This window comes from Halichoerus grypus, chromosome 5 (genome assembly GCF_964656455.1).
Source record: "Halichoerus grypus chromosome 5, mHalGry1.hap1.1, whole genome shotgun sequence".
NCBI classification, from domain to species: Eukaryota; Metazoa; Chordata; class Mammalia; order Carnivora; family Phocidae; genus Halichoerus; species Halichoerus grypus.
In genome coordinates, this window is record NC_135716.1 from 137,539,789 (window position 1) to 137,563,156 (window position 23,368).

A 23,368-nucleotide genomic window follows, 5' to 3' on the forward strand; every position below is an offset into this window, starting at 1 on the left:
CAGGCCCTGTTTAAGAATTTTATATGAATTAACCCAATGAATCTGCACAATACCTTTTTTTTAAGATTTTATTTATTTATTTGAGAGAGAGAGTGAGAGAGAGCATGAGAAGGGAGAGGGTCAGAGGGAGAAGCAGACTCCCTGCTGAGCAGGAAGCCCAATGTGGGACTCGATCCTGGGACTCTGGGATCATGACCTGAGCCAAAGGCTGATGCTTAACCACTGAGCCACCCAGGCGCCCCTGCACAATACTCTTTTAAGTAGGTACAACTATTCCCTTCATTTTATAGTCAAGGTTAAGTAGCTTGCTCAAGGTCACATGGTAAGAAAGTGACAGAATACGACTGGGTTCCTATCAAGCAGTGTCTTAAAGGCCAGGTTACAGTGTTAGACTTGACTTGCAGTTCTTTGAGTAGCTGTTTCATCTTTCCCGACGGATTCAAACTTCCTGACAGCAGGACTGAGTCTAGTTCAGCTTTGTGTTCTCTAGAATATCTAGGTGGGCTATACATTCGAGTAGAAGTTACACAAAATTCCTCTTTGAGTAGACTATCTTTACTGGAATGTGCATTGTTAAACAAAATATGAAGTCTTCCACAGTGGTTATAAAACTAGACAGGAAGTTGTGGATCTGACTAATTGAGGCTTTCACCCCTGACTCAGTGTGTGACCGAGCAAATGGCTCTATGCTACAGATTTTCCAACTGTAAAAGAGAGGAAAACAAATATCCAATGTACCTCACAAGGACACAGAGAGAACATGTTAACATATTAATAATAAAAAAATACACATAAATCCTGGCAATACTTGAGTAAAGGTACAAGAAACCAAGATTATTTTTCCTAGTTTCACCATAACATCAGCAATCAGCAAATATGAATAAGGAGCCAAACATTCTACATACTATGGGATTACAATAGAATAAGACATGATTTTTGCTATTCCCTGTTTTATAGGATTTAACAGGCAAGATCATTTTGAGTGGTAAACATGTAGACTATCTAATAGGACGTCAAAATGCTAAAGTACATTAGAGCTCATCTGGTCCAACATTTATAAATGGAAAATGAGATCCCAAAGGGGTAAGTAATAGTCTCAGCAAGAGTATTGTTAACGGAGAAACACTTATCTTCAAAGAAAAGGACTGGGCTCTGCGTTTGAACCTCAGTTGAAGAGGTTACCGTATGTGTGACCTGGGGCCAGGCGCTTAGCTTCTCTGAACCAATTTCCTTGTCTCTAAAATGGGCATTATAAGAACTTACTTCAAAGAACTGTCGTGGCGATTAAGATCATGCCTGTAAAACTTTCATCAGTGCCTGGCTAAGCACCACAAGTCAACTATTATTATTGTTACTTCTGTAGGAGAAAGGTCTTTTTTAGCTCTTTTTCTACAAGAAAAACCATTTTTTCTCTGGTCAGACCCCATTCATAAGGTCGGAGCAGAACAGAAAGTGCTTTCAACTGCTCGGAGATGGGCGCTGCAGGAACAAGAACCCAGCCATCCAGGGCGGCAGAGCACAGCTCCCCTCGGCAAAACCCATCTTCCATTTCCTCCCCTTCCTTTTCGGGAAAGCCAAGCTTCCCCCCCCACCCCCCCCACCCCCCGCGTTCTGTAATCTTATTTTCCTGCCTCGCCAAGTCGCTGGCCCCTCTCTGGCTGCTCTCTGTGTCCTCTCGGTAGTGCGGAACCCGCGGCAGCGAGGCGGCCAGGACTGGCGTGTCGCTCCCTCCACGCCCCATTCTTCCCCTGGGCTCCAACCGGCCGTAGCTGCGTTCCGAAGCCCGGGCTCCCGCGGGGATTGACGCGCTGGGGGAGGAGCGGTTTCTCGCTGCGCGCCTCTCAGGAGCATTACGGCAGGGCTCGTTCCCGGCTCCGGCCGCCAGCCCCAGCCTCCCCGGTCCGGAGCTGGGACTGGCGGAGGCCGCGAGGGAGGGAGCGCGAGCGAGGAGGCACGCGCCCGCCCGTCCGCGCCCAGACCGCCGCCGCCGCCGCCTTAGCAGCCATGGCCGAGCGCCGCGCCTTTGCCCAGAAGATCAGCAGGTAAATCTCGGGCGCGGGGCGCGCCGCCGCAGCGGGAGAAAGAGCCGGTAGCCCTCCCGAGCCCGGCCTAGGAGGCGGGTGGGTGTGGCGACGCGGGCGCGGGGATCTGGCGGCCTGGTCCGCGGCTGGGCGGAGGGGGCTCGCGGCTGTGGCGGGTGCCGCCGAGGCCTCGCGCCGCCCTCCAACCCCGGCCCTCAGCCCGCGCCGGCGGCCGATCCTCGCCCCGGGTGGGGGTAGGGGGGCGCAGGGAGCCCCGCACGCCCGAGCGCCCGCCTCCGCCCGCTTCTCGGCGGCCCGGGCCTGGAGTTTTCGCGGCGGCTTATTGCAGGGCGGGTGGGGGAGCTCGTCGTCCGGCCGATCGGCTCTCCCCAAATTCTTTGTGTCCCCACCCCCGGGCTGGCCGGGGGCCGCCGCGGCGTCTCGCTCCTTCACTCTCCCCGCCCACCCCCGTTTGCCCCCAGGAGGGTGCGGGGTCCGCCCTCTTCTCCTCCCCAACAAAAGGTTCGGCGCGCGGCGGGCTCCTGGCCGGTGGGAGGCCGTCCCTTCTTCACGCCTCCCACCCTTCCCGAGAAATCTGACAGGAATCCTCTTTGCATCCAGGGGCCAATTCAAAGTGGGCTCTCGCACCCAGAATCTAAAACGTATAGGCAAAATGAAAAGTTGAGAGCTTGTGGTCTGCACCTTGGGTGTGCAGCTGCCGAATCTTGGACGAATTGTAGGCTGGTGCTTGATCTTAGTAGCATGCGAATTTAAATGTGCGCCTGTGTTTCTAATGGCACCAGACGAAGATGGATGATAGGCAGTGTTCTTTTTACACTGGCCCTTTGACTCATATTTTAGGAGTCTGGAAGTAAGCAAGCAATCACGGTTGAGATTTCCGAACCTTTTACCTGCCTGTGGTGGGTAGGTTGCCAGAACCAAAAATTGAATTACGGCGGGGGATTCTAACATTTGTAGAATTTCATTGGGAAATATACTAATGTGTAAGACACTAGACTGTGTTGGTTTTATTATGATGTCCCAAGAAAAGAAGCATTCGAATGCATTACTTTTTTGAAAATTTTATTTCTGTGGTTCTGGATCTTTTTCGTTTGCTGATCTTTCTTAACGATTTTTGGACCGACCAAACAGGTTCTTTCTTAATTGCCTGAACTTCCATAGCGTTACTCTGTTTTGGCACGTTTTTCATTTAAAACTAACATCTTTTTGATTTAAGCTTTGTGCTTAATTATTCTTTTCTTTTGAGCTTTAGGACATTTAATTTTATTCTTAAGAGGCAAAATAGCAAGGGGTGCCTGGCTGGCTTGGTCGGTGGAGCATGGGACTCTTGATTTCGTGGTTGTGGGTTTGCTCGGTGTTGGGTGTAGAGATTATTTAAAAATAAAATATTTTTTTTAAAAAAAGAGGCAAACAGCAAGTGCTTAAGAACATGTGCTCTGGTGTCAGATGATGCCATGGGTTCAAATCCTGACTGTTACTTTTCTAACTTGGCACCTTGATCAAATTGTGTAAGCTCTCTTAAGTTACAGTTTTGGCATCTGGAAAATGGGTATAGTACCAGTACCCCGTTGATAACGTTGTGAACATTAAGTGGCACAATTTGTGTGAAGTGTTTAGCGTAGTGCATGGCCTTTAGTAGCTATCATTGAACAATTAATAATTGGTATATCCTAAGGAGTTGTGGTAGAGTTAATAGGAAATTATTACTTTTTTTTTTTTTACTTTTTTTGCAAAATAACTGGGTCTTGTTTCTGAAGGCAATGCCATTGAAAAAATGTATTCCTTGACATACATGCTTAGTATTAATTTCTTTTTAATAGAACCAAGTTTCGCTGAGAACACGTGTTGATCAGGAAATTGCACATTAGGGAGTTAGATATGAAATATATATGATACCTGTTCTTCATTCATGGAGTTTGTGCTAGGATTAGACAGAACAAAATACAAGAAAAAAAAGAAAGTTTCACAAAATAACACAAAATTCAAAATAATAAGCCTGTAAAGTTGTCAGATTAAGTAAAGCAATGGAAATGAGAGATTCATTGATTGGAGAAATACTTAGAGGAGGTGACTGGTGATTGATTGGGTATGGAAGGTGAGGAAGACTGAGGAGTCTGGGATGACTTCCAAGTTTCTGACTTGGGCAATCAGGTGGATGATGGAGGCAGTCATTGAGGTAAGGGCGTACAGGAGGAAGAAGGGATTTGAGGGTGGGAATTGAGGTGGGAAGGAGATGATGATTCAGTTTTGGACATGCTGAGTTTGAGATGCTTGTTGAGCATTGAAAGAGAAATATTTATTAGGTTGTTGGTGAGGTTTAAGATGCAGAAGAGAGATTGGGCTGGAGGTCAATAGATATGGGAATCATCAGCAAGGAGATTGTAATTGAAACCAGAGGAGAAGATGAGATAGTACGGGAGGAATGTGCGGATTAATTTGGAGGGAAGACCAAGGACAGAACTGTTATAGATGATGAATTATTGTGATTGAAAGGTACTTTCATTCTTGTTACCAAGTATGGCCAAATAATACTTTTTTTTTTTTTAAAGATTTTATTTATTTATTTGGGGGGGAGAGAGAGAGAACACAAGCAGGGGAGGGAGTGAGGGTGGTAAGGTGGAGGGAGGGCCAGAGGGAGAGGGAGAAGCAGATTTCCCACTGGGCAGGGAGCCCAACGTGGGGCTTGATCCCAGGACCCTGAGATCATGACCTGAGCTGAAGGCAGACGCTCAACCGACTGAGCCACCCAGGTACTCTGGCTGAATAATACTTCTGAATAAATTTTTGTTCTGCTTCTTAGTTTCCTACTAGAGGAAGTATAGCACATACTCTCAAGATAAACTGCTTGGGGTTGACATCCTAGCACTGGCCCTCACTGAATAAACCTGGGCAAGTTACTTCACCTCACTTCTGCCTCATTTTCCCTATCTATAAACTGGGGATAATAGCAGAACCTACCTTATAGGGTTGTTATAAGAATTAAAAAATCGGTTCCAGTAAAGTGCTTAGAACAGTGCTTTCTACATAAGTGTCCAGCATCAATTATTTTTTATTACAATATTTATAATGTGGTGTAGGACCTTTTCTTGGAAGTGGTCTTTTTATGATATGTATATATGAAATTTGTTGCTCTGTGAATAGCCTGTTGCTGTTTGAAACCTTATTTTTTTCTTTTAAAGCTTTATGATTGTTCTGAAACCTTTATTTTTTTTTATTTTTAAAGATTTTATTTATTTATTTATTTGACAGAGAGACACAGCGAGAGAGGGAACACAAGCAGGGGGAGTGGGAGAGGGAGAAGCAGGCCTCCCGCTGAACAGGGAGCCCGATGCGGGGCTCGATCCCAGGACCCTGGGATCATGACCTGAGCCGAAGGCAGACGCTTAACAACTGAGCCACCCAGGCGCCCCTGAGACCTTTACTTTAAAAAGAATTCTACTGATTTCTTTTCTGGCTCTGTCATTTCCTAACCCTTTGCATTTAGTGCTGTTATTTTTTGAGGGCATGATTTTGTGATTTCTCAAACTCTTTTATTTTTTAAATTTTAAAAAAGATTATTTATTTATTTTTGTGGGGAGGGGTTGGGGGAGAGGGACTCTTAAGCAGACACTGGGCTGAGCTGGAGTCCTGTGCTGGCCGCCATCTCATGACCCTGAGATCAGGGATCTGAGCCAAAACCAAGAGTCCAAAGCTTAACCCACTGTGCCACCCAGGTGCCCCAGAGCTCTTTATTTTTTATCACTGATTGTACTACTTACCTCAGCTCATCATGGAAAAGCAGCATGTATATTTTGTTCATATCAGTTATTGCCTCTTGTTTGTTCCCCCTACTTTTGTAGGACAAGCGTATACGTTGTTAATTACCCCCTTTTTAATCACACCCTAGCATATAATAGGTAGAATTTGTGGAGTGTTGATTGTAGATTAATGATTTTGTTTAGATTTTGTCCTGTTACTTGATATTCAGCAGTAATGATGAACATTTGGATACACTTAAAGCATTTTTTACTACATTCTCATCTTTATTACCTAGAGAGGCGGAAGAACATTGTAAAGGATATAGATACCAGGTCACATTGCATGGGCTGGAATTCAGCTATACCACATAATAGCTATATAATTCTGGGCAGTTGATCTAATCTCCCTGTCTTGGTTTTCTCTTCAGTAAAATGGGGATAAAAGTGTCTGTGGGTCATCATGAAGATTAAATAAGTTAATACATGTAAAACACTTAAACTGTGCCTGAAACATAATAAGCATTCAACAAATGTTAGTTGCTGCTATTATTATTCCTATATTATTTACAATGATTATTATTCCCATAATCCAGATGAGGAACTGAGGCCTACATACCATGAAATTATTTGCCTAAATTGGGACTCAAACCCTAGTTCTCTGATTTCAGATCTTATACTTTTTTTATTTGGCTGTATTTCTTTCTGCAAAATATTTTCTGGGGTAGTTCCAGATTTCCTAACAGTGCTGCCGTTAGCATCCCCAAAGTTACCCTTACCTACTTAATCTTTCCTTTGTTAATTTGGTATCATTTTGTTGCCTGAGAAGCAGAATTTAATGAAAGGCTTTCATCAGATTTTTATTTTTGAGGAAAATCTTAACATGAGTAGGATTTCCTGGACATAGGCTTATTTATAACCTCTTTTTCTTTTTTTTAAGTTTTGAATCTGTTCATAACTCTGGCTGTATAGGCCCAATCTTTCAGTCTACTTTCTTCAGTTCATTACCAAATAAATTCTTTCCACATAGTATCAACTACTTCCGTGCTGCCTTTTTCATCACTTTGGCCTTTTGTTGTACTCATTTCACTAACTCTTTTTTAAAAATTTTTTTTGTTTTTTTTTTATTTGACAGAAAGAGACACAGCGAGAGAGGGAACACAAGCAGGGGGAGTGGGAGAGGGAGAAGCAGGCTTCCCGCGGAGCAGGGAGTCCAATGCGGGGCTTGATCCCGGGGCCCCGGGACCATGACCTGAGCCGAAGGCAGACGCTTAACGACTGAGCCACCCAGGCGCCCCTCATTTCACTAACTCTTAATGCTGAATGTCTAACCTGTTTCTTGCCCCTGAGAGGGAGAGCAGAACAGTGCAGAGTTGCAGAGTTGATCTTTTATTAATGAATGTCTTTTCATTTGAAATGAGGTTTACTCTAAATCATTTCTCTTATTAACATCTTTGTTTCCCTACCCCATCTTTTACTGAAAAGTTCTGGATCACCTAACGTGAGTCCATTACAACCTCAGCGTGCTACTGTTCCTATAGGTCATTTAACCATCTTTCTCCTGAGCCTGTAAGGTATCCCTTCCCTAAAGTTTACCTATTTTTTTTTGTCCTTGGGACCCTATTACCTTTCCACCTCCCCCAGAACCTTGATCTCATAATTTTTCCTTTCTTTTCTAGCATCTTCAGTCTGTTTCTTTTTATGGATCTTTCCTTTAAACCGTAAGACTTATTATGCCTTTCTCATCATAAAACAAAGAACCATTGAATCTTCTGGCATTTCTAGCTGCCAACCAGTCATTCCTTTTTTTCTAGTCACATTTCTCACATGTATGTGGTGCAGTCACAACCACTTTCTGCTTGTTCTCATCAGTCTCTGGGCCATATGGCTGTGCTTCCCGTGGTACTTTATGTGTACTTGAATTATGGAACGCCTGAGGACTAGGAGCCTTTGACTTTTTTCTTCATCACTGATTTCATGAGCTACTGTTTTCTGGGTTTTGTCTTTTTAATTTTTCTTGTCCTCATCCCCCATACCCCCATTTTCCCTCTACTTTATACTGCTTTTCAGAGCTCTTTGACGACTGGTCTGTGTCTTTTTATCTCTCGTGTCGGGCACAGAATCTTGTGGCAACTGGACATGTAAGAATTGTTTGAATGAATGCCATCCTGCCACATTGGAGCATCTTTTATTATCTCACTTCTAGATGACCTCAGTGGGGCCAGAGCTGATCTAGTCTCTTACCTCCTGTAATTCAAATGTGTTGCAAATGAAGTCTCCCTAAAATACAGCTTTTATCATGGCATTCTTTTGTTCAAGAATATTATAGTAGCTTCCTACAGTGTTAAGCCCAAACTCTTGCTTGATTTTAAAGTCATCTATAATCTGGTCCTTTTCTTGTTGACTTATTCTCTAGCTTACATTTTGGACCAATCAGTCTAACGTTTTCCTTGTACCCTCACAAATGCTCTGCTCATTTCCAACTCTGTAACTGTTCCGTTTGTTTTTTTTTTCTTTTTGATATATCCTTTCTCTTCTTTTCTAAATCTTACCCTTTTCTGCAGAGCACTCCAATCCACTATCCTTACTTTTGGAAAAACCATTTCCTTGCTTTTCTTTTTTTTTAAGATTTTATTTATTTGACAGGGAGAGACACAGCGAGAGAGGGAACACAAGCAGGGAGAGTGGGAGAGGGAGAAGCAGGCTTCCCGCTGGGCAGGGAGCCCGATGCGGGGCTCGATCCCAGGACCCTGGGATCATGACCTGAGCCGAAGGCAGACGCTTAACGACTGAGCTACCCAGGCGCCCCTCCTTGCTTTTCTTTTTTAAGATTTTATTTATTTATTTGAGAGAGAGACAGAGAGAGCACAAACCAGGGGAGGAGCAAGGCAGAGGGAGAGGGACAAGCAGAGGCAGAGGGAGAGGGACAAGAAGATGCTTAACTGACTGAGCCACCCAGGCACCTCCATTTCCTTGCTTTTCTTTTTTTTTTTTTTAAGATTTTATTTATTTATTTGACAGAGAGATAGCGAGAGAGGGAACACAAGCAAGGGGGAGTGGGAGAGGGAGAAGCAGGCTTCCCGCTGAGCAGGGAGTCTGATGCGGGGCTCCATCCCAGGACCTTGGGATCATGACCTGAGCTGAAGGCAGATGCTTAACCGACTGAGCCACCCAGGCGCCCCATCCTTGCTTTTCTTTATTCTTTCCAGCTATGAGTGCATTTCTAAGTAAAAACATTTTTTCTGTTTTTGAATTCATTTGAATATAATCTTATTGTATGTTGTATGTTTTTTTGTCTTGCTTGTTTTGTTCAAAATTACATCTGTGAGATTCATTCATAATGTTCCAAGTAGTTGGAGTTCATTCTTTTTTCTTTATATTATTTCATTGAATAAATATACCATGATTTTCCATTCTACAGTAGATGGGCATTTGGATTGTTTCCAGTTTTTGGCTATTAGAAACAATGTTCCTATGAACATTCCTATACATATATTTTGGTATGCATGTGCATGAATTTCTCTAGGGTATACTCAGGTATGGGATTGCTGGTCCTTAGGTATTCTTTATTGCTCCTCATAGCAGTTTTATTTATCATGGAGCTTATTAGGTAATACCAAACTGTTTTCTAAGATAGCTGAAGAAACATACACTCCCACAGTAGTGTTGCTGTGCGCAGTTGGCACCACTTGGTATTGTCAACTTTGTCATTTTTGCCAATCTGATGGATGTATGCATGATGCTATCTTACTGTAAAAGTTCTCATTTCTATTTACTTGATTACTATTGAGATTGAGCTCTGTTTTGTATGTGTATTGACTATTTGAATATACTCTTTTGTAAATTGCCTATTTAAATCTTTTGCATTCTCCCCCCTTTTTTCCTTTGTATTATTCTTTTTCTTATTGATTTGTGTGAGTACTTTATATATATTCAGTGTATTAATCCATTGAATGATATTATGTGTTGCAAATATCTTTTCTCACCCTGTGGTTTTTTAAAAATTCTTTTTATGGAGTCTTTTGAAAACTAAGTCCTCAGCTGTTTTTTTCTTTTTTTTTTTTTTTTAGATTTATTTATTTTAGAGAGAGTGAGAGAGCGCAGGGAGGGGCAGAGGGAGAGGGAGAGAGAGAATCTCAAGCAGGATCCGTGCTGAGAATGGAGCCCTACTCGGGGCTCCATCTCATGACCCTAAGATCATGACCTGGGCGGAAATCAAGAGTTGAATGCTCAACTGACTAAGCCACCCAGGCACCCCAACTAAGTTCTCAGTTTTGTTTGTTTTTTTTTTTTTTTAAGATTTTATTTATTTATTTGATAGGGAGATAGAGAGAGCCAGAGAGCACCAGCAGGGGGAATGGCAGAGGGAGAAGAAGAAGCAGGCTCCCTGCTGAACAGGGAGCCCGATACGGGAGGCTCTATCCCAGGACCCTGGGATCATGACCTGAGCCAAAGGCAGATGCTAAACCAACTGAACCCAGGCGCCCCTAAGTTCTCAGTTTGAATACACTTTTATCAGTTTTTCTCTCTCTCTCTTTTCTAATGGTTAGTACTTTTGAGGTCCTGTTTAAGGAATATTTTCCTACCCTGTGGTCATTAAGATATTCATCTGTATTATCACAAACCTTCTAGTTACCTCCTTTATATTTAGGTTTATATTCCACTTGACTTGATATGTGTATGGTGTGAAATTTTAATTTTTTTCCAAATAGATTATCCTTTCCCCATTGACCTGCCCTGCCACCTCTATAATAGATTGTGTGTCCTTATTTGTGGGTCTTTGTCTGGGTTCTCTCTTTTGTTCCATTGGTTTGGTTATACATATTTTCACCAATTATAAACAATTTTAATTATAATAAGTCTTGGAATTTGGTAGAATAACTCCCCCCACCATTTAAGAGTTTCTTGACTTCTCTTAGCCCTTTGAATTTCCTTGTATATTTTAGAATCTATTAAAAAACAAAAAATCCCCAAGTCCTGTTCGAATTTGATTGGAATTACATTGAATCTATATATCAGTTTTGCAGAGAAATGATGTCCTTATAATATTGAGTTTTCAAACCTTGGTCATGGTGTATCTCTTCATTTACTTAGGTCTTCTTTATATCATACAACAAAATTTTATAATTTTCCCTGTAAGGTTCATGCATATCCTTTGTTAGATTTATTTCTAGGTATATAACCATTTTGTATCCAGCTATATACCTTGCTAAACATGTCAATTCTAAAAATGTATCTGTGGTGGATGCCTGGGTGGCTCAGTCTGTTAAGCATCTGCCTTTGGCTCAGGTCATGATCCCAGGCTCGTGGGATCGAGTCCCGCATGGGGCTCCTTGCTCAGTGGGGATCCTGCTTCTCCCTCTGCTTGCCACTCCCCCTGCTTGTGCTCTCTCTCTGACAAATAAATAAATAAAATCTTTAAATAAATAAATAAAAATAAAGTGAAACTTGAAAGTTATTTAAAAAAATGTATCCGTGAATTTTGTATTTTCTGTGTCATCTGGAACTTATGAATTTTTGTTCCTTTCCAAACCTTATAGCTGATTTACATTTTTGTCTTGTCCTGTGGACGGTTATCTTGTATTACTATGTGGATTATTACCATTTCTGTTTAACATCGTACTAATACTGAGCATCCTCATTTTGCTTATGACCTCAGAGGGAAAGCTTTCTATGTTTCACTTCATAGTAAGCCTAATGGTTGCTGTAGGTTCTTTTGTACATACCTTTTTAATCTGAGTTGCCTAGAAAACAGAGACTGAGACAAGGATTAAGAGTTGAGGATTTACTGGGAGGCATAATCCCGGGCCATCAAGAGAAAAGGGAAGTGAGGCAGAGATGGGGAAACAATGTAAGGTGATACCTTATCTTATTGGCCACTGCTTCACAAAGAGCTGGAGAGAGACTGTTTTCGGCAGGTATGCTGGCTTGGTCACACAGGCTATCTTTGGGCAGAGGGACAGTTTCTCACATCAGTAGATAGAGGAGTCTGGAAGAAGAAGAAATTGATCTACCTGCTTTTCTCTTGCATCCTGTTTTCCATTAGTCACCTCCATCTCCTCAGAGAGTGAACTTCCCTTCACTTCTAGGTTGCATCATAGAGCCCTTTGGCAAGCAGTCTAGATGTGTCACTACTTTTTCAGTGGCTTTTTACAGAGGAGACTTTTTGGTTGCATTTGACAGAAACACCAGTCAGATTAATTTGCTTATAACTGAGTACATCAGGTCTCAGGATACCGAGGGTATCAGCAGCCTCTTCTCTTCGTGTCTTTGATAGATTTTCCACTAAATGGTTACAATGAGAGTTGATAGACCCAGACTCAAATCCTACCATTTAGTTCTGGCAGAAAAGATTCAGGAGCTCCATCGTTGGTTTGGCTTGTGTCACATGTTCCTGCTTGAACCAATTACTGTGTTTAGGGGTTAGGGGATGCTGGCCATTCCTGGGTGACATGTCATTCTCCTTGGCTTGAGGAGAGATGTGATGGTGTCAGCCCCACCCAATCTCAAGTAATGAGTTCTTTGCCAAAAAGAAGAGGTTTCTAACCAAAAGAAAGAGGGGGAAGGTAAATGCTGGTCACACCAAAACAACTGGTATTCTTTAAGTTTGGTCATTGTAACTTGTTCAGCTTCACGATAATTATTTAAATATATAGCAATATAGTCAGTTGTACTACCTGTTAAAATTTATATGTAACTGATGAATCCAAAAATATAAAGAAAAGCAGTGTAATGTGAAGCAGCTGTGGATCCCTGTTCCTTAACTTTAAGTTTAGCTCTGATCTTAATGCCAACTCAGCCTTCCCGGGAAGGTCTGCTTGGTTTTTGCGATTTGGCTTTCCCAGGCTCCTTTCTGCTGTAGTTCTGCATCATCATGAGGTGTTTCTCATTTATCCTCTGCGACCAGAAAACTGCACTCATATCAGCCATTTAATGATTTTAATAAACTTTGCTGAAGGTAAGGGATTGTGGTAAGGAGCCTAAGGGTGCAAGACTTTCTTTGAGACTCCACTTTGGCTCTCCTCTTTTCCTGTCTTCACATTCTTTCTCCAACTGCAAAGCAATGTCTTCCTCTCATCTTCATAGAGCAGTTACAGCCAGGCCCAGCCTCTCTCTTTTTTTTTTTTTTTAAGATTTTATTTTTATTCATGAGAGACAGAGAGAGAGAGGGGCAGAGGCAGAGGCAGAGGGAGAAGCAGGCTCCCCGCTGAGCAGGGAGCCCGATGTGGGGCTCAGTCCCAGGACGCTGGGATCATGACCCGAGCTGAAGGCAGACGCTTAGCCGACTGAGCCACCCAGGTGCCCCTGTGTTTGAATAAGGAATTGGCAGACTTCCACAGCAACTACACCATTTTACGTTTTCATCAGCAATGTATGAGAGTTCAGATTTTTCCACATCCTGCTAACACTTGTTAATTGTTTTCTTTTTGACTGTAGGCATTCTAATGAGTGTGAAATGACATTTCATTGTGGTTTTGATTTGCATTTCCCTGATTTGTGATGGTTTTTCTTGTGCTTATTGGCCATTCACGTATCTTCTTTGGTGAAATATCTATTCCTATCTTTTGCTCATTTTTAAATTGGGTTATTTATCTTGTTTTTGAATTGTAGGAGTTTTTTATATGTTCAGAATACAAATCTTTTATTAGATATATGAATTACAAATATTTTCTACCTGCTTTGTTTCTTCATTTTCTTTTTTTTTTAAATATTTTATTTATTTTATTTGATAGAGAGAGACACAGCGAGAGAGGGAACACAAGCAGGGAGAGTGGGAGAGGGAGAAGCAGGCTTCCCGCGGAGCAGGGAGCCTGATGTGGGGCTCCATCTCAGGACCCTGGGATCATGACCGGAGCCGAAGGCAGACGCTTAACGACTGAGCCACCCAGGCGCCCCTGTTTCTTCATTTTCTTAATGGTGAAGTTTGAAGCACAGAGATTTTATTTTATTTTATTTTATTTTATTTTATTTTATTTTTTAAAGATTTTATTTATTTATTTGACAGAGAGAGAGAGAGCGAGAGAGGGAACACAAGCAGGGGGAGTGGGAGAGGGAGAAGCAGGCTTCCTGCCGAGCCGGGAGCCCGATGTGGGACTCGATCCCGGGACTCCAGGATCATGACCTGAGCCGAAGGCAGTCGCTTAACCAACTGAGCCACCCAGGCGCCCCAGCACAGAGATTTTAAATTTTGATGAAGTCCAATACATCAATTTTTTTTTTCTTATGTGGATCGTGATTGTGGTGTTATTCTCTAAGACTACTTAATTCATGGTCAAGATTTCCTTCTCTGTTTTCTTCTACAAGTTTTTATAGTTTAGCTCTTACTTTAGGTTAAGGATCCATTTGCATTGATTTTTGTGCATACTGTGAAATGAGGATCTAAATTCATCTTTTATGGGGCTCCTGGCTGGCTCAGTCGGTGGAGCGTGCAACTCTTGACGTTGGGTTTGTGAGTTCGAGCCCTGCATTGGGTGTATAGGTTACTTAAAAATAAAAAAAAATCTTTAAATTTATCTTTTGCATGTGAATGTTCTATTGCAACACTCTTTGTTGCAAAGACTATTCTTGTCTCATTGCATTGTCTTGGTACCTTAAAAAATCAGGTGACCATAAATGTGTTTATTTCTTTTTTTTTTATTATGTTATGTTAATCACCATACATTACATCATTAGTTTTTGATGTAGTGTTCCATGATTGATTGTTTGCGTATAACACTCAGTGCTCCATGCAGTATGTGCCCCCTTTAATACCCGTCACCAGGCTAACCCATCCCCCCACCCCCCTCCCCTCTAGAACCCTCAGTTTGTTTCTCAGAGTCCATAGTCTCTCATGATTCTATGTGTTTATTTCTTGATACTCAATTTTGTTTCATTGATCTGTGTCTTTTTTTTTTTTTAAGATTTTATTTATTTATTTGACAGAGAGAGACACAGTGAGAGAGGGAACACAAACAGGGGGAGTGGGAGAGGGAGAAGCAGGCTTCCCGCAGAGCAGGGAGCCTGATGCGGGGCTCGATCCCAGGACCCTGGGATCATGACCTGAGCTGAAGACAGACGCTTAACAACTGAGCCACCCAGGTGCCCTGATCTGTGTGTCTTTTCTTAACACCAATACCATACTCTTCTGATTAGTGTTACTTTATAGTAAATTTTGAAATCCAGAAGTGTGAGTCCTCCAACTTTTTACTTCTTTTTCGAAATTGTTTTGTTCATTCTGGATTTTTTCATTTACATAAGCATTTTAGGATCAACATCAATATAAGGTTTGCCAATTTCTGCAAATTTCCCCCTTTGGGGATTTTGATATGGATTATGTTGAATCTGTAGATTTGGGGAGAATTGCCAACTGAATCATATTGAGTCTTCAGATCCACAAACACAGACTGTCTCTTCATTTATTTATTTATTTAGATTTTATTTATTTATTTATTTGAAAGAGAAAGAGAGAGAGAGAGAAACAGCATGAGAGGGGACAGGGTAAGAGGGAGAAGCAGGCTCCCTGCTGAGGCGGGAGCCCGATGTGGGACTCGATCCCAGGACTCTCGGATCATGACCTGAGCCGGAGGCAGTCGCTTAACCAACTGAGCCACCCAGGTGCCCCGTCTCTTCATTTATTGAGATATTATTTGATTTCTCTCAGCAAAGTTTTGAAGTTTTCAGTATGTAAGTCTTGTACTTCTTTTGTTAAATATGTTTCTAAGTATTGTTTCTGATGTTATGATGAAAGTGAAAAATTATTTTTGGTTTTTCGTTGCTAGTATATAGAGATACAGTTGATTTTTGAACATTGAACTTATATCCTCTGCCTTTGCTGAACTTGTTTATTAGTTCTAGGAGTTTTTTTGTGGGTTCCTTAGGATTTTCTGCATACAGGATCATGTTGTCTGTGAGTAAAGAGTTTTATTTCTTCCTTTTTCATCTGAACACCCTTAATTTGTTTCCATATCTTTCCTTCCTTCTCCTGATGCACTGGCTAGAACCTCTAGTACAGTGTTGAATAGTGAGAGCAGACATCCTTGCTTTCTCCCTAGTCTAACGAGAAAAGCATTCAGACTTTCACCATTAAGTATGATGCTATTTGTAGGCAGGTGCTGTAGGAAAAGGAAGGAGAAGACAAAGATTTGAGAAGTATTTAAGAGTTAGAATGAACAGGACTTAGCAACTAATTATATACAGGATATAATTTGTACGTTTGTGGGAGATTCTGGCTTTATTTTTATGAAGTAGGGTGGAATTGAAGATAAATTTATCTCCTTTTGGGAAGATTGACTTTTTATAGTAAAAGGTTTTCTCCCCCTCTCAGTTTTTATTTTAGTTGCCAATTTCAGATCAGTGTTAATTTTTCAAATGCTAAATTAAAAATTTTTTTTTTTCTGTAGTTATAAGTTAATATGTTCCATGAAGTTGGGAACAATGTTATCACCATGTTTTTGTTGAGGAAATTGAGATATGGTAGAATGCTATAGATAGAGTGATGGAGACATCCACGTCTCTTTCATACAGTGCTCTCTAAATCTTTGATTTAAATGTTATTCCAGAATTGTGTCAGATGGGATACATGAGTCATCGACATCTTTTTTTCTTTATCCTCCCCAAAAAGGAATTATGTCTTAAATGTTAAGTGTATTATATAGAAGGACTGTTTCTGTGCTTTGGTTTCACAAATCAACCTTTCTTTGTTTTTTTTTCTTAGGCCTTTAGTGGCTTCTGGCCCACTGTGAACCTAAATTCTTAAAGAATTTAACACAGGCTAACTGACAAGTGACAGGGACTCAGAAGGGAGTTTTATTTAGCCATCCTGAAAGATAGGAAACAGATCATAACAGTGGTGGTGGTTGTAATTACAGTGTTCCTATTAATATGTTAAGTGTATACACTAGACATTTTCACTGAGTATCTTTAGCTGACCTCATAGGCTAGGTTTTCAAGAACAGAGAGCTCATTAATATGAACTGTAGCTAGAATCATTTACCTTTGGAAACTTGCTTCCAAGGAAAGAGACCTTAGGAGTTTTATGGATCTGAATTCAAACCCTGCCTCTCTATCTTTCATAAGCTTGTGAAAGTTACTTTATTTTTGAAGTTTATCTAAAAATATGTGTTTTTTCTGACTATAACGTAATATATGGTGCTGTAGAAAATTTGGAATACAAAAGGCCCAAAAGATTTCTTTTTCTTTTCATGCATAATTCTAGATTTAGAGAAAATTCTCTCATGGAGCTTGCATTCCAGTGATAATCTTTACAAATCTAGAAATAGCCTAAATGTCTACCAATAGAGATTGCTGGTTAAATATGTTCTGGTTCACCCATATCCTAAACTCTGTAGCAGATAGAAAGCCGGAGAGCAGTGTTTAAGAGTGGGGGCTCTATGTTCAGATCTTGGTTCTATTCCTTATTAGTTTTGTGACCTTAACCTCTTGATACTTAAATATCCTACTATAATGCCTACTTCACAGAGGTTTTCTGAGGATTAAATGGGGTATAACAAGTCTAACACATTATACAGTATCTGGCATATAAGTTGTAAATGCTTGATAAATATTGTTAGAGTATTATTAATTTTATGTGCTGATATGGAATGATTCCCAAGATATATTAAGTGTATAATGTAAGGTATCAAGAAAAGTTTTTTTTGTTGTTGTATGATGTCATATGTGGACATTAAAAAGTAGACACATATTTTTCTTGAAGGATACCTGATAAAATATTAAGTGGTTACATTTGGGAAATAGGATTGGGGATTGGATGGCGGTAGAGAGATGTGCCGTTTGTTTTTACCTCTTTGTGAGGTTTGAGTTTTTTAATGCCAGGTATATATTCCTTTTGTTTACTTTTTGTGTGTCATCCTCGCGCAGGGGCCATGCTAATCTTCTCTGTATCGTTCCAATTTTAGTATATGTGCTGCCGAAGCGAGCACTCCTTTTGTTTACTTTTTAAAAGATGTCTTCCTGGGGCGCCTGGCTGGCTCAGTCAGTAGAGCATGTGACTCTTGATCTCAGGGTTGTGAGTTCAAGCCCCACATTGAGTGTGGAGTCTACTTTAAAAAAAAAAAAAAAGGATGTCTTCCTTTATAGATTTATTTTCTTTGTCTTTTCTCTATGTTGGAAAATCTTATTTCCTCTGCTACTTGTAATAACTGTATTTACATAATTGTGGAGTTTGAACATAGTTCTGGAACCAGCCCTTTGCAGAGAGGTTAAAGTCATATTAGAGACTGCTTTGAGATAAGTAAACATATCATATATCTTGTTTAAAAGGAGTTTCATGTATAATAGCAGAGCATTGTGTTTCCCTGTTTCACTTAATAAATGGGATAATGATGTCAGCAAGGCTCTTACAGAAACGGTTATATATTTAGAATTCTTCTGTGGATTCAGAGTTTTCCCCTCAGCAAATATTTACCTATTTGACAGTAATGGATAAAAAGGCATACTTCCTTGTCCTTTCCCAATCAATTAGAAACAATGGTACTTAACAGATTAGTTTACTCTGAAAGACATTTGGAAGATTCATATACTGAGTAGTCTCTAAATTCATTCTTCTGCCCTATCTCCTTTTCTCTCTCTGCACTCGTATGCCTGTGTCTCCGTTTCTTTCTCTCTCTCCATTGTCTCTAGACAGAGGATGTAAAGATTAATGGGGTGCAGTCCCTGTCCTTAAGAAGCTCACATCAGGGGGCGCCTGGGTGGCTCAGTCATTGAGCATCTGCCTCCGGCTCCGGTCATGGTCCCAGGGTCCTGGGATCGAGTCTCGCATTGGCCTCCCTGCTCGGCGGGAAGCCTGCTTCTCCCTCTCCCACTCCCCCTGCTTGTGTTCCCTCTCTCGCTGTGTCTCTCTGTCAAATAAATAAATAAAATCTTAAAAAAAAGAAAAAAAGCTCACATAAGTTGTTCCATTTGGTATTCTTTCTGAACTACTTTTTGGGGCAGTGGGGGAGAATTATGAATTTCTCTCTATTCCCATTTTTTCAGTTCAGCTTTGAAAACATTTATTAAGTACTCAGGATGTGCCAGGCACTCTGGTAGAGGGTACACAGGTAAATGAAGTCCCCCCTTGCATTGCTTGGTTTCTTTCAAGGAGATAGGTAAGTAGATTTCAAAACAATTTGATAGATGCTATGTCTATGATATTGTTTGGTTATCACAGTGAGATAGTTTTTGGTAGAAAAGTGCCACCAGATTGAGTTAAAGAATATACATTTTCTTTAATGGCAGAAATTAACCTGCTTTGAGACATTTATACAAAATAAGAGCCAGCATAGCGTACTCCAGAAGTGAAGTTTCCTTGTCCTCCCTAATTCCTTAAGGAGGTTCAGAGGTGCCTCTGAAGTGTGAGAAAGTGCCAGACCTGAGAAGCCAAGTTCTTGATCCTTCACTGTTCCTTTTTTTCCTTCCACCATACTTTTTTTTTTTTTTAAGATTTTATTTATTTGACAGAGAGATAGAGAGAGAGAACAAGTAGGCAGAGAGGCAGGCAGAGGGAGAAGGGAGAAGCAGGCTCCCCGCTGAGCAAGGAGCCCGATGCGAGGCTCGATCCCAGGACCCTGGGATCATGACCTGAGCTGAAGGCAGCCGCTTAACCGACTGAGCCACCCAGGCGCCCCCCACCATACTTTTTATATTAGAGGGTTGCATTGGTATTCCAGAAGAACCTGCTTTGCAATTTATGTGCTTATATCAAAGAGAATGTTTACAAACATAGAGCTTTCCTAGTGCTGAAATCAGTCTCCCTGTTAGCAAGGCCAGGTTCTTAGTCCAAGGTGAAAAGCAGTCATCGGGCTAGTGGGCTGCCTGTCTAAATGAGCCCCTTAGTAACTCTGTTTCCTTGAATGTATATGGATACATATGATTACTTTGAAAGCACAGAGGAGGAGAAGCTAACCTGAGTGGAACAGAACAGAAATAATCAGGCAGGGCTTTATGGAGGACACGATATACTTCTTGAAGAGTACTTGCCCCGTCTGTACTCCATAATTAGTTTGCTAGTTTTGTACATTAAGGTAGAGTAATAATAACTGAAGAGTTTAAAGCTAAGTTACCAACATCATTTGCATCTCTAAAAATATAAGGACATTTCCTGCATTACTATAATACTGTTTTCACACATTAAAAAAACAGTAATTCTTAATAATGTAATACCTGTCCATGTTCAAATTGCTCATTATTCTCAGAAATGTCTTTTGTAGCTGGTTTGTTCGAACCAGGATCCAATTAGGAACCATTCATTACAGTTAGTTATATCTCTTAAGTTTATTTTTCCTTCTTTTAAATAGACTATACTTTTTTTTTTTATGCTAAAACTTAGCCCACTGTCTTTACTTATTTATTTACCATGACACTGATTTGTTGAAGAGACTTGCAGTACAGAATGACCTGCCTTCTGGTTTTTGTCTGATTGCTTCCTTTGGCACCAGCTTGTTCAGCCTGTTCTAGTGTTCTCTGTATTTCCTGTTAACTGGATGTTAGATGTACAGTTTGATTCAATTCAGGTTAAACATTTTTGGCACAGATACTTAGTAGGTAACACAGTGTTGCATTTCTTTAATCTATTGTTTTTGTTTTTTCCTGGTAAATTATTGATTTATTCAATGTCATTGCTACTCCTAGTAAAGCCTTTATTTGCAGGAGGTCAGCATCTGTATTAGATGGTAATGAATATTTTTAAAAAATTACAAATAGAACCTGGCATTATATCTAAGGTGAATACTTTTGATACTTGATATGTGTGTTTATATACACACACATCACACACATATATACCTACATACACACAGACACATTCATACAAACACAATAGATTACATATATACTGGATTGTGATGTAAACCTTATTTTGTACTCTGTGTCCTATTCAGAAAAGTTTGATGATCATTAGTCTAGAGGAACTGAGTCATTGTTTGTGAGCTGTGCTATATCTCTGCACTCCTTGGAGTGAGAATACCTCATCAAGGTAAATTCCTGTCTACTGGCATGGATAACTATTTACTGTTTCACATATTGGGGAAACCATGTGTGATAACAGAAACAAACAAACCAGCAGCTGCCATCATACCAAACTACATACTGTATCTTGGTTAAGGTCCTTAAATATACTCCTTTGAGTTTCCTAATTCATCCCAGGAAGGATTCAGGGCACTCCATTTTTTTTTTTTTTTTTTTAAATTTGATTCTTTTTTTTTTTTTTTTTTAGATTTTATTTATTTATTTGAGAGAGAGAGAGAATGAGAGACAGAGAGCATGAGAGGGAGGAGGGTCAGAGGGAGAAGCAGACTCCCTGCCGAGCAGGGAGCCCGATGCGGGACTCGATCCCGGGACTCCAGGATCACGACCTGAGCCGAAGGCAGTCGCCCAACCAACTGAGCCACCCAGGCGCCCCCAGGGCACTCCATTTTTATGTTGTTACTTGCAAACACTTTTGCTTTGCTAGTTCTTGTATTAGATCTTCATACACTTGTGAGAAGAGGTCCTTTTCAGATTTTGTTCTGTCTAGGTAAACAGTTTCCCACCTGATGTCTTCATTTCTTCTCTGTGCTTTAGATACATGGGCCACATGTGGCCATCAAAGTACCCTGGGGGGTCTGGAGGCTTGTAGACCTTTATACTCCTCCTCCTTTTATATTCTTCGTATGGATTGGTCAGAAAGTAGCTTCTGTTCCATAGAGTGTCAAGGGGCTTATAGTTAAAGAGAAGGAAGCCTTTGATCATTAATATGGGAATTTCTCAGCATTTCCAGAGTCTGTTGATAGCAGTGAGTGTCTTGGGCTTTTTGTCCATCAGGAAATGGTGGATATCATTTTTTCCATGTTAAGTGCTTCAAGCACGTCATACTGCAGAAATCCATCTGTATTTGTCTGTCTCTCAGACTGTGGCTTAAAGAAATCATCCTGGGATATGATGCTGCAGTTTGGAAGGTATTTCTGCAGATTCTTAGCCAGTGTTGTCTTCCTGCCATTTGTCACAGTACTAATTCCAATGACAAATGTTTTCATAGTTAGCTTAGAAAATCATGTCTTCCTAAAAGTTTCCAGGTGCCAGTTCGAGTCCTCCCAAGCAAAGCAGCAGAAGCCCATAGTCCCTCCTTCCACACCCCTACCGGGTCATAGGTGGCCCATGTCTAATCTGTTGTTTTCTTTATTTTGCTTCTCTTTATCTTTAATGCCAATGGTAGAACTGTGATTCCACCCATCAGTTACCAATCTTGGGCTTGGATAGTCACAACACTGGAGTATCAGCTGTTCTTTTCCTTTTTCCTTTGGGGATTTTTAGCCAGCCCTTTTTTGCCTTGTCTCTGATGTATTCTCTTACCTGGTATATTCCATGGTATATCCTCTTACCCTTCACTTCTTCCCTGACTTTTATTTTATATATAAACAGTTACAGTTCCAAGAGATCTTATTTCTTCTATTGGTCCCATGGAGAATGAGTAGAGATGAAAGAGGCCCAGGTTGGTCATTCTGGATATCATGGGTTAGATGGGGCATCTGAAAGTGGGAAGAGGTTAGAGGAAAGATTAAATACAACATAATTTCCCTCAGGATGTGAGTCCTTTATTGGTTATTTCCAGTGTCCTATGGTGAATGGCCTTAGTGTTTTCTTTTGTGAAAATTGTAATGCATGTTGACATAATGAGGGAGCTTGTGGAAATGGAGAGAGTTGATCAGGAGACAAATAGGTCAAGTATTCAATCAGTTCTTTTGAGAGGGGAAGAAGGTATTCCCTTATAATTTAGGAGCATAAGTAACTATGGAATTTTTGACCTATTCTTTCTACTTTGCAGTTAATATATTTTTTAAAGATTTTATTTATTTGACAGAGAGCACGTGAGTGCATGCATAAGCAGGGGGAGTGGAGGAGGTAGAGGGAGAAGCAGGCTCCCTGCGGGGCTTGATCCCAGGACTCTGAGATCACGACCTGAGCCGAAGGCAGACACCCAACCGACTGAGCCACCCAGGTGCCCCTGTAGTTAATATTAGTAGCTTATTAGAAGTAAAAAAGGACTTCCCTGTATTTCCCTACAGTAGAGCTATCACTAGGAGTAGGAAAAATTATTATTATATTATTATTATTATTTTTAAAGATTTTATTTATTTGAGAGAGAGAGAGAGCACGCACAAGTGGTGAGGAGAGGCAGAGGGAGAAGGAGAAGCAGACTAATTCCAATGACAAATGTTTTCATAATTAGCTTTGAAAATCATGTCTTCCTAAAGTAGGTAAAGGGAGGTAGATGCCAGGCTCCATCCCAGGACCCTGGGATCATGACCTGAGCTGAAGGCAGAAGCTTAACTGACTGAGCCACCCAGGTACCCCAGAGTAGGAAAAATTATTATGGGAAAAAGCAGTCTACGGTAGGCCCCCATTATCCACAGTTTCACTTTCTGTGATCAGCCTCAGTCAGGGAACAGATGCTCCTCCTTCTGAGGATTCAGCATCTCTCTTCTCAGTAGGAGCCTAACGCCGCGTCCCAGTGCCTAAGTCATTCCCCTCACTTCATCCCATCACATAGGCATTTAATCTCACATCATCACAAGAAGGGTGAAGATAATATAGTAAGATATTTTGAGAGACCACATTCACATAACTTTTATGACGATA

General features: G+C 40.9%; 1 protein-coding gene and 2 pseudogenes across 16 annotated transcripts in view; 1 reads left to right on the plus strand and 2 right to left on the minus strand.

Annotated features, from left to right (window-relative positions):
- The first annotated feature begins 1,778 nt into the window (after positions 1-1,778).
- DOCK7 (dedicator of cytokinesis 7) overlaps positions 1,779-23,368 on the plus strand; it is a 214,594-nt gene continuing 193,004 nt past the window's right edge. For 5 of the 16 annotated variants that reach the window (XM_078073024.1, XM_078073025.1, XM_078073028.1 and 2 more), the window contains exon 1: positions 1,817-2,042. In XM_078073024.1, the coding sequence (XP_077929150.1) occupies positions 2,005-2,042 (38 nt within the window). In that variant the 5' untranslated portion in view covers positions 1,817-2,004. Of the gene's footprint in view, positions 2,043-23,368 lie in introns of all 16 variants that reach the window. The other 11 variants (XM_078073026.1, XM_078073029.1, XM_078073032.1 and 8 more) reach the window with 5 other exon arrangements.
- On the minus strand, positions 17,586-17,694 carry LOC118535132 (U6 spliceosomal RNA; annotated as a pseudogene).
- Positions 21,163-21,765, minus strand: LOC118535114 (nicotinamide riboside kinase 1 pseudogene; annotated as a pseudogene).